The sequence below is a fragment of the Takifugu flavidus genome, chromosome 21 (genome assembly GCF_003711565.1).
Source record: "Takifugu flavidus isolate HTHZ2018 chromosome 21, ASM371156v2, whole genome shotgun sequence".
NCBI lineage: Eukaryota > Metazoa > Chordata > Actinopteri > Tetraodontiformes > Tetraodontidae > Takifugu > Takifugu flavidus.
In genome coordinates, this window is record NC_079540.1 from 7,092,510 (window position 1) to 7,102,806 (window position 10,297).

The 10,297-nt window shown below is 51.7% G+C and overlaps 3 protein-coding genes across 10 annotated transcripts in view; 1 reads left to right on the forward strand and 2 right to left on the reverse strand.

The window, feature by feature from the left end:
- The first annotated feature begins 94 nt into the window (after positions 1-94).
- On the forward strand, positions 95-1,195 carry LOC130518342 (transcription and mRNA export factor ENY2). The gene is made up of 5 exons (XM_057020861.1): positions 95-355; positions 436-510; positions 596-666; positions 749-823; positions 981-1,195. Exons 2-5 carry the CDS (start codon positions 443-445, stop codon positions 1,055-1,057), a joined length of 291 nt encoding a protein of 96 aa, XP_056876841.1. The 5' UTR covers positions 95-355; positions 436-442; the 3' UTR covers positions 1,058-1,195.
- Positions 1,196-1,296: 101 nt separating this feature from the next.
- On the reverse strand, positions 1,297-7,281 carry LOC130518336 (proton-coupled zinc antiporter SLC30A8-like). Its single transcript, XM_057020851.1, has 10 exons — positions 6,183-7,281; positions 6,017-6,108; positions 4,358-4,527; positions 3,570-3,716; positions 3,308-3,461; positions 3,042-3,184; positions 2,857-2,969; positions 2,496-2,601; positions 2,289-2,423; positions 1,297-2,069 (listed from the first exon to the last, which is right to left on the reverse strand). The coding sequence occupies exons 2-10, from the start codon at positions 6,088-6,090 to the stop codon at positions 1,924-1,926; spliced, it is 1,188 nt and encodes a 395-aa protein (XP_056876831.1). The 5' UTR covers positions 6,091-6,108; positions 6,183-7,281; the 3' UTR covers positions 1,297-1,923.
- A 2,578-nt stretch (positions 7,282-9,859) lies between these two features.
- Positions 9,860-10,297, reverse strand: part of si:ch211-153f2.3 (uncharacterized) — a 1,031-nt gene continuing 593 nt past the window's right edge. For 2 of the 8 annotated variants that reach the window (XM_057020860.1, XM_057020859.1), the window contains exon 2: positions 9,860-10,297. This exon is cut by the window's right edge. The gene's annotated coding sequence lies outside the window, so the exon portion shown is untranslated. The other 6 variants (XR_008948001.1, XR_008948000.1, XR_008947999.1 and 3 more) reach the window with 6 other exon arrangements.

A 10,297-nucleotide genomic window follows, 5' to 3' on the forward strand; every position in this document is an offset into this window, starting at 1 on the left:
AGAAAATGTATTCAATCTAAATGGCGCTTTCAAATGAATCAACCTAGTTACATTTTGTATCCTTACGGGGTTCTTTTGTTTGATGTTTATTTTGTTGTATCGCGTTAATGCCTGCTCCTCTCATTAATTTCACAAAGTTGAACAAATCCCTTACTGCAATTTCGTTTCTTTAGCTATCTTGCTGTATACCAAGCTGTTAGTGCAATCGATTTAACCCCCCACACACGCACACGCACGCACACAGACAAACGAACAACTGAGCACATCCCTAACCCGGAACCATTGAGCCATGATTCCTCCGGAACTATTCTTTGAAAGGACCAGGTGTTCGCCAGCTGAACTAGTCCACACAAAGGTAGAATGGAATCTTTTTCTTCACGTTGTCATTCATTGTAAAAAGCCACCCGACCAGGTTTCTCATATATTTGACTTTAGACACATCATGAGCAAAGAGGCGCAGATCAGAGCAGCCATTAACCAGAAGCTGATAGAAATGGGCGAACGGGAGCGGTGAGTCCGCTCTGCTGCGCTAGTAGATGTTCGGCACAACGACCGTGGATTTAAGTTAACGTGGATTTGAATTGTCCGATCACAGGTTAAAAGAATTGCTCAGGGCAAAGTTGGTGGAATGTGGGTGGAAGGATCAACTAAAAGCACACTGCAAAGGTAAATTGATTCAGGTGTCCGTGCGTGTGTGACTGGATTTGGCTGTAAAATGAAATGTGAAACATGTTATTGTTGTATTCAGAGGTGATCAAAGAAAAGGGCCTGGAGCATGTCACAGTGGAGGACCTGGTCACAGAAGTGACCCCCAAAGGCAGAGGTGCGCACGTTTGTCTGCATCGCAACAACACATAGAAATAATCAATGATGGAGGAGGTGACATTAAAGTCAGCGTGTGCACGTCGCGTGTGCACGTCTCCTGATTCAGACACGGTGTAAATATGGTTTCCTGAAATCCTTTTTCTGTTCTGTTTTAGCACTGGTACCAGACAGTGTGAAGAAAGAGCTGTTGCAGAGAATCAGGGCCTTTCTTGCTCAACATGCAGCCTTGTGAACGGGACTAAAATCTTCCTGGTGTTCGTTGTGGACACTGAAAGGTTTATTTTTATTATCATTTTGTATTGTGCTTTTATTTAGATTTGATTTCTTTTGCAGCATATTGGAATGAATAAAGTTGTGCTTGTTTTGGTCACTGGTGAACCCGTGTCTTTCACTTACACACACGCACACACACACGTTCAAATGTAATAAAATTCGGGCTGATGAGGCAAATAGACTTGGGGATATTCACTCTTCATGTTGTGTAAATCTTTATTCATCACCTACAGTTAGATGCAGTCATATTCTAACAGCATTAAATGAAATACCAGTTTTTGATAAAGCAATATTTTATTGAAATCTTTTAGTTTATAGCTTTCAAAGATGAACATAATTGCCTAATCTGGAAACCCTCAGAAATAGCAGAGTAATACTGCGGTGACGTTTGTGGCACATATTAGACGATACCGTCGCCTGCTACTAGTCTGCTTAACTATAATCAACTAGCACCTCAGGCAAGTTTAACACGAGCTCATTCTGAGGGAAACTCAGCTTAAAGACTTTTAAAGGCACAGAACACTTATAAATAACAAGGTTTTAGCAGAGTAAAAGAATCCGACATTAGAAGGAAGAGCAAAGATCTTTGGACGTTTCTATTGGAAGTAAAGTAACAAATGTGACATGAAGTAAAGTTCCTGGTGAACAAACGTGCACAGCGATGCTAAACGTGCACATTAGTGGGGTTGGTTCTGCTGGCCGAGAGCACGAGCGCAGTTTGAGGACCTGCTTAAAATAAACACACAAACTGACAACTACAGGAAGAAATGTGAGAAACTCCAGGACTTCACGTCTTCCTGCCAGGGGTCACCTGAAGAAACGCCCCTACAGCTGGGGGTCCTCACACAGGTCGCACCCAGGCTTGAGGTCAGACTGTTTCTCCATTTGAATTGTAACAGAGTGGAAGTTGTAGGAAGAGAAACAGGCCTGAGTCATCTCTCTTAACACAGAATGAGCATCTGCCGTTTCATCTGAAAAGGACAAAAGGAACTTTCTGTGACCGGATGGCGACAACCCGTCAGATTTAGTGACCGCTGTAGTTTTCTGTGAGTGAACGCGAGTTAGATGTGATAGTGAACAGCCACGCCAACAGGAGAAGAGCGTCGGTCCTTGTGTCACACATCTTCACATCTTAGCTTAGAAGAAGAGCGAGCTGGAGATAAAGAGCAGCGCGTCTACGGCCCTCTCACCTATGGCGACGTGTGCAGTCAGCACAGCCTGGTTCATGGTGAGGGCCCAGATGTGAAGGTTGTGCACGGCCGTCACCCCGTTCACCGCCAGCAAACCATCCCGCACGTCGCTGTACTTCAACCCTGCAGGAGCACCTGAGGTGGGGAAGATCACACTGAAGGGGGATTTGGGATGTTTGGCGTTTGACCAGTTTTCTCGGGACTCACCTTCCATGAGGACAATGAGAATGTCTCTGATGATGGTGAAGGTGGTGAACAAGACAAACACGGAGAACAGAAAGGTGCAGATTGGGTCGGCCATCTTGTACTCTGGCTAAAAGAGGAAATGGAGACATTGTAAAACCCAAGGCAGACGTGGCAGCTTGTCTTCTGCTTTTAGGGATGATTTGTATTTTTTGTCCAACAGTTTTTCAACAGTTTTATTCTTGACCGGGCAGGACCACAGCCCATAATCCACCCTGGTGCTGCAGCGATGACCCAGCACATGCATTCACCCCACAGCAACAGCAGCCTCGGCTCCTCAGCTGGGAACGACTTTTATCTTTGCTTTTTCCTGAAATAGACAAACCTTGAAGAAGATAATGATGGCACTAATGAGCACGCTGATGCTCTGGAGAAGATCTCCAACCACGTGGACGAACGCTGCTCGCACGCTGGCGTTGGCCTGTTGAGTCCTGCGTCCTGAAAGAACGTCGCTCACTGACTTGTCATGTCAAACACCACGAGATAATGATCAGCATTCCAAGAACGGACCTCTCCTGGCTGGGTTCTGCTCTGGGTCCACAGCTCCATTACAGACCTCACTGGACCTCTCAGGCGTCTTGTGACTGTGACCCTTTGAGCCAAGCCCCCCGTGACTGTGGCCGTGTCCAGACTGATGGAGAGTGAGGGCCATGCTGTGAGGAGGAGGAGCACACGAGGAGCCTCATGAAGCTCACGCTACGTTTCTGCTCTACTGCTGCATCTACCACTCCACTAAGAACAGACATCTTGAAAAGCTTCTCTGTCTTTGCTCTCACATGATATTGGCCAAGACTGCACAAGCAGAGGTGATGAGCATGATGGTGCCCTCGATGGTGTAATCGTTGCTGATGAGACGTTGCACAGCCAGGTAGACCAACACTCCCGTCACCACCCAGATGGTGAAAACTGACAGCAGAGCCCCCAGAATCTCTGCAGGAGCACAGAGCAAAGCTGCTGCTGAGGCTGTTCTCAGCTGGAGGTCAGAACCAACAGCGTTCTGCTAAAGGCTACTACAACGTGAGGAGGCGAGCGCTGTACCTGCCCGATGCCAGCCGTAATTAAGCTTGTGTGTTGGCGGTCTGGAGGAGAGCCAGAGTGATAACAAGCTGATGATGAAGCTGAGGAAGTCCACCAGCAGGTGGGCGGCGTCCGTCATCACAGCAAGGCTGCCGGCGAAGTAGCCACCTGCACAGAGAGCAGAGGTCAAAGGTTATCAAAGGTTTGGTAAAGCCAACGAGAACATGAGAAGACCAGAGACTCCTGGTCGTTCACGTTCTTCAGGGTTCCTCATCATAGGTTGGGTCATACTTGGACTAATAGTGATCTTGTATGTTTTCCATCTTCCCAAAGGAAAGCTGTGGAATTTCCACTGCTTTGCTGTGTTTATCAAGGAACCCCGAGGTTCGAGTGTTTCCTCCTCAGGAACAGAGTGGCTGTTCAACCTACATGTTGGTGCTTTTAATAACTGTCAGGTGTTTCTGTGAATCCAGGATCTTCGTCCTGTCAGGTAGACAACACCTTCACCTGCGACCCCTCTCCCCTCGGAGAAAGCCGGCCAGAAAACCTCCCTGGACTATATTTTAATATTGGAGATACCGTATTTTCACGACCATAAGGCGCACTTTCTCCAAAATGGACGGGGCGCCTTATAGCGGTGCGCCGCGTGTGTGCACCGAGTTAAACACACGCTAGCATGCATGTTTAAGCTAGCGGTGTGTTTTAGCATGCCCGCGCCCTATAAAATATAATACGTTCATTTGATAGAAAGAAATGACCCAAACGGATCAGAACTATGACGAAATAAGGGTGTAAACAAGTAAACTCACCAAGAATTTCACCCGTCATGAAAATCACACAGACGACAGAGGCCACATACAACCTCCTCCGGGCAACTTTCTTTTCCTGCTCACGGTCCTCTCGCGAGTGACTGTTGTCATGGCAATGCTTGATGCTGAGCGCGCCATCTTTCAGGGGTTCCTCCTGGCTGGCTGAGTCACTGAAAGGACCACATGTCAATAATCTGTCACCAACAGTTCCAAACGTCCTTCCTGGCTTAGATAACGAGTCTCACCATCATCATGTAATGCAACAACGGCTAAAACAGGAAGAGGAACACGCTGTCAAAATCTTAACGTATCAGGTTTACGTGGAATTTTGATGCGTTGTGTCATATAGCACATATTTAAAATAGCTTTATTAAATTTTTGGGGAAAATGTATTGGAAGAAGCAAATTGACTCATCTAATGTAATACATTACTTTTGAAATTCCCCAATAAAACTTCCCATTTTATCGTCCAACACTGAACAAGCGACTAAACTCACCTCTTCGGCCAAAAAGGTAAATTAACTCAGTTTTGACATCCGGAAAGATCGGCAAGAAATTCATCTCGACACAACGGAGCGACATTTAAGCAAATGAAACTAAAATGGGTTAATTTGGTTAATAACATGCGTTTCCAGCTGCCCGGCCAGATGATAGCGGAACGTCTCTATCTTGGACACCTTCTCCAGCACGGCCCCCACACGCCTCAACGCTCACCGCCACCATCTTGGAACAGGCGAGAGGACCTTCACCGTCTCAGAGCAGATCTTTTATAGGTATTCCCACCTCCAGGTGATCAGCAGATGAGTTTCTTAAAGAAAGGTGAAGATTTCTGTGCTGAACAGAAGCTCTAAGGAAGGGAACGATCACCCCAAACCAATGTGGTGGGATGACTGTTCCTGGGCGAGACTCAAGTCCGGGTGATCTGGAGTGAGCAGGTTGGTCAGCCAAACCAGCCCCACCGGAGCTATATGACCTATGACCCCTCTAAGTGGCCCAGCGACGGGCTGCTGCCCAGGAGACCCCTCAGCAACCTTCACGTTTCACCTTCAGTGGTTGAAGCTTCTACCAACTAACGCTCGAACAACCTGTTTACTTTGAACAATTGGAATCAATCGATCCCTTTTTCATAGAGATGATGACACCATCAGGGGGTGATGGACGAGCAGGGGGCCACAGGGAACAGAGTCCTCTGTGTCCGGCAGACTGCCTCCTTGGGGGGTCGACCAAAAACATGTGATGGATCCTCTCGGTTCCTGGAAGCTGCTCTGTTGTTGTTCACAGACAGAGAGACCAGAACAGCAGCAGCTAGAGGCCCCCCAGGAGGAGTCCGGAGCCCTGTACGTGACCTGGCCCCTCCCCCGAAGACCACAACACCTCCCAGGTTCTGTCCGCACCGGGACTTGAACCCAGACCCGTCCGTGTCCCCTGCAGCACCCCAGAATAACCACAGTGGTTCCTGAACTCCCTGAAGCTGAGGACACCGGAGGGGGTGGACACATGACCATCACGACCAGAACCCGACCCTGAAGCTACAGTGTTGGAGTCTCACGGTACCGTGGCCCCGCCCCCTGCGCCACCGGCCCGGATCATCACAGTTCCGCGACGTCTTTGAGCTCGTCCGCGTGTTTAAAACTGCCCGTAAAATGAGGCAAAGTTCACCTTCCCGCGGCCGAGTAAGAGTTCTCCTCCCCGGACAGCAGCCGACGCCTCTCCGAAGACTTCTGTTTGAACATGTCTGGTTCCGAAATGTCCTGAAAATGAAAGCAAAGTCGCAACGAAGAAAATGCAGGAAGTACTTTTAAGAAATAAAGAAGCAAGGACCCACCTGGGACCCAGATCCTGGACTTGGGTCATTAAAGTTATGGCGAGGTCTGGTGTTGCGCGTTCCGAGCCAGCGAGGATGATGACGATGATGATGATGACGATGACGCGGAAAAGCACTCGGCGCTTCAGGTCCTCCTGCCCCACCGGGTGACTCACAGCCTCAGGCCGTGTGCAGAGCGACGCACGGCCGCCTGCAGCGCTTCAGAGCCGTGTGCGCACGGAGGGAGCCGAACCGGGCCCGGAGGGAGCCGAACTGGGCCCGGAGGAAGCCGAACTGGGCCCGGAGGAAGCCGAACTGGGCCGGAGGAAGAGCTCCGGACTCGGCGACATGGGTCGCGACAGATGCGTAAACGCGCGTCCAGGTCTGGCGACATGGCGCCGAACCACCGGAATGCTGGGGGGCGGGGCGGCAGGAAGCGTCCGCACGGCACTGTGCACGTACGCAACACGCGTGAGTGCCGTGCGCGCCAACCCTGTTGCGAAAGAGCAGAACCGACCCGAGTCCTGGCACGCACGCGTTCTAATCTCTTTTGTCTCTAAGCTTTTTTGCGTACCGGTCCAGTTCTGGAACCCACAGAACCGGATTCTCGCTCTTCTCAAGAGGGAGGAACTTCTGGAACCACGTGGGTAGTCAGAACTTTCTGTTATTGCGCTGTTGGTTTCAGTAACGACCCAGAGAATCACTCGGACCTTTGGTGCGATGCGTCAGCAGAATTCGACCATAAAGTGACGCAATCAGAGTTTGGTAATCTGGTGTCGGGAACCTTCTGACCGGAACCACTGGGGATCCCAGATAATCGCAATAAGCAACCTTTTAAAGTAAAATGACTCCACCTTTGGCATCGAGGACCCTTAAAAGAACATTTTGGTTTGTCCGACATTCAACATTGAATAAAACAGAATATTACAAAAGGTGTGAAGAGCATAAATAAGGAACCTCCAAACATCTGAGTCACATTAGAAACAAAGAACAAACTGGGTCAACTGGACCAACCAAATACGTACGGAACATTCATTTGGGTCGGGGGCTCGTCCCAGCGGGACGCACCTGGACTCTCCTCCCTCCAGGTGACCTTCAGCCAGGTGCTAAAACCTGTTCTGATGCTTTAAAGTTGCCTGATCTCGTTTGATCTCGTTTGATCTCATTTGATATCATTTCCCCCCAAACACGGATAAAAGATCTCACAAGATCTCCTCCCCTCAAAGGTCTCCGACCTCTAAGCTCTCCGACCTCTAAGGTCAGCTGATGGGAAGTCCTCAGTTTCCCAATTCCAGAATAAAAGCTCTGCTTTAAGAGGAAGTCTTCATAGGAAAGGAAAGGAAAGGAAAGGAAAGGAAAGGAAAGGAAAGGAAAGGAAAGGAAAGGAAAGGAAAGAGAGGACTAGAGAGTAGGAAGGAGAAGGAAAACGATGATTCCAAGATAAACTTCATGGAATCTTTGTATAAAATCCAGTCTTCCGATTTAAATTCAGATGATCGTTGATTTGAGTTGATTCCATTTGGACTCATGTGAAGAGAGAAGGGAAGCAACACGGTCACATACGGACCCAACAGAACCAGAACACACACACGTGCAACCCTCTACAATGGGTGTGTGTGTGTGGGGGGGGGGAGTGGGTGGGTGTGTGTGAGTGGGTGGGTGGGTGGGTGTGTGTGTGGGTGTGTGTGTGGGTGGGTGTGTGTGTGGGTGTTGTGTGTGGGTGTGTGGGTGTGGTGTGTGTGGGTGTGTGTGGTGGGTGTGTGTGGGTGGTGTGTGGGTGTGTGTGTGTGTGTGGTGTGGGTGTGTGTGTGTGTGTGTGGTGGGTGTGTGTGTGGTGTGTGTGTGGGTGGGTGTGTGTGTGGGTGTGTGTGCGTGGGTGGTGCGTGTGTGTGTGTGTGCGTGTGTGGGTGGGTGGGTGGGTGTGGTGTGTGTGTGTGTGTGGTGTGTGTGTGTGTGTGTGTGTGTGGTGTGTGGGTGTGTTGTGTGGGTGTGTGTGTGGTGTGTGTGTGTGTGTGGGTGTGTGTGAGTGGGTGTGTGAGTGTCAGCAGGGAAGCAGCACCAGTTTTTGCTGATAGCTGTTCCCAGTGCTCCCAGTGTTCCCAGTGTTCCCAGTGCCCCCAGTGTTCCCACTGCTCTCAGTGCCCCCAGTGTTCCCAGTGCCCCCAGTGTTCCCACTGCTCCCAGTGTTCCCAGTGCCCCCAGTGTTCCCAGTGTTCCCAGTGCTCCCAGTGTTCCCACTGCTCTCAGTGCCCCCAGTGTTCCCAGTGCCCCCAGTGTTCCCCTGCTCCCAGTGTTCCCAGTGCCCCCAGTGTTCCCAGTGCCCCCACTGTTCCCAGTGCCCCCAGTGTTCCCACTGCTCTCAGTGCCCCCAGTGTTCCCAGTGTTCCCAGTGCTCCCAGTGTTCCCACTGCTCTCAGTGTTCCCAGTGCCCCCAGTGTTCCCAGTGTTCCCAGTGCTCCCAGTGTTCCCAGTGCCCCCACTGTTCCCAGTGTTCCCAGTGCTCCCAGTGTTCCCAGTGCCCCCAGTGTTCCCACTGCTCTCAGTGCCCCCAGTGTTCCCAGTGCCCCCAGTGTTCCCAGTGCTCCCAGTGTTCCCAGTGGCCCCCAGTGTTCCCAGTGCCCCACTGCTCCCAGTGCCCCCAGTGTTCCCACTGCTCCCAGTGCCCCCAGTGTTCCCAGTGCCCCCAGTGTCCCCAGTGTTCCCACTGCTCTCAGTGTTCCCAGTGTTCCCACTGCTCCCAGTGCCCCCAGTGCTCCCAGTGCCCCCAGTGTTCCCACTGCTCTCAGTGTTCCCAGTGTTCCCAGTGCCCCCAGTGTTCCCAGTGCCCCCAGTGCCCCCAGTTTTCCCAGTGCCCCCAGTGTTCCCACTGCCTCAGTGTTCCCAGTGTTCCCAGTGCCCCCAGTGTTCCCAGTGCCCCCATGTTCCCAGTGCCCCCAATGTTCCCAGTGCCCCCAGTGTTCCCACTGCTCTCAGTGTTCCCAGTGTTCCTACTGCCCCCAGTGTTCCCAGTGCTCCCAGTGTTCCCAGTGCCCCCACTGTTCCCAGTGTTCCCAGTGCCCCCAGTGTTCCCAGTGCTCCCAGTGCCCCCACTGTTCCTAGTGCCCCCAGTGTTCCCAGTGCTCCCAGTGTTCCCAGTGCCCCCACTGTTCCCAGTGCCCCCAGTGTTCCCAGTGCTCCCTGTTCCCAGTGCCCCCAGTGTCCCAGTGCTCCCAGTGTTCCCAGTGCCCCCAGTGTTCCCACTGCTCCCACTGTTCCCAGTGTTCCCAGTGTTCCCACTGCTCCCAGTGCCCCCCCAGTGCTCCCAGTGCCCCCAGTGTTCCCACTGCTCTCAGTGTTCCCAGTGTTCCCAGTGCCCCCAGTGTTCCCAGTGCCCCCAGTGCCCCCAGTGTTCCCATGCCCCCAGTGCTCCCAGTGTTCCCGTGCCCCCAGTGTTCCCACTGCTCCCAGTGCCCCCACTGTTCCTAGTGCCCCCAGTGTTCCCAGTGCTCCCAGTGTTCCCAGTGCCCCCAGTGTTCCCAGTGCCCCCACTGTTCCCAGTGCCCCCACTGTTCCCACTGCTCCCACTGTTCCCAGTGCCCCCAGTGTTCCCAGTGCCCCCAGTGTTCCCAGTGCTCCCAGTGTTCCCAGTGCTCCCAGTGTTCCCAGTAACTGTGTGTCTGAAGCCTAAAGGGGACGACGGGAACAAAAGCAAACAGCCATTTTAGCTCCGAGGTTGTTTTTAATAGTCTAAGAAACCATCTCCAACGTCGGAGCCACACAAAACCAGTGGGACCAGTTCAGGCGGGTTTTCACCACAACCCAAAAGACTGGAGCAACCTCCAGAGCCACCTCCAGAACCACCTCCAGAACCACCTCCAGAGCCACCTTCAGAGCCACCCCTCCAGAACCACCTCCAGAACCACCTCCAGAGCCACCTTCAGAGCCACCTCCAGAACCACCTCCAGAGCCACCTCCAGAACCACCTTCAGAGCCACCTCCAGAACCACCTCCAGAACCAGGCAGGAACGTTGACAGTAGGGAACCGTTGTTGTATTTTTGACAACATAAAATCCAGACGAGCGTAATTCCACCGTTTTTGTGAGAACATCCCAGAATAAGCTCCATTTCTCCACCATGGTGTTGTAGTTTGGTTCCTC

What these genes read in the sequence shown, in the direction of transcription:
- LOC130518342 (XM_057020861.1), top strand. Translation starts at nt 443, where the DNA reads ATGAGCAAAGAGGCGCAGATCAGAGCAGCCATTAACCAGAAGCTGATA. An exon ending in ACTAAAAGCACACTGCAAAG is followed by an intron (nt 667 to 748) that starts GTAAATTGATTC and finishes TGTTGTATTCAG; the next exon opens with AGGTGATCAAAGAAAAGGGC. An exon ending in AGTGACCCCCAAAGGCAGAG is followed by an intron (nt 824 to 980) that starts GTGCGCACGTTT and finishes GTTCTGTTTTAG; the next exon opens with CACTGGTACCAGACAGTGTG.
- LOC130518336 (XM_057020851.1), bottom strand. Translation starts at nt 6,090, where the DNA reads ATGTTCAAACAGAAGTCTTCGGAGAGGCGTCGGCTGCTGTCCGGGGAG. An exon ending in GCAGAACCCAGCCAGGAGAG is followed by an intron (nt 2,970 to 3,041) that starts GTCCGTTCTTGG and finishes ACGTTCTTTCAG; the next exon opens with GACGCAGGACTCAACAGGCC. An exon ending in CCATCATTATCTTCTTCAAG is followed by an intron (nt 2,602 to 2,856) that starts GTTTGTCTATTT and finishes TTCCTCTTTTAG; the next exon opens with CCAGAGTACAAGATGGCCGA.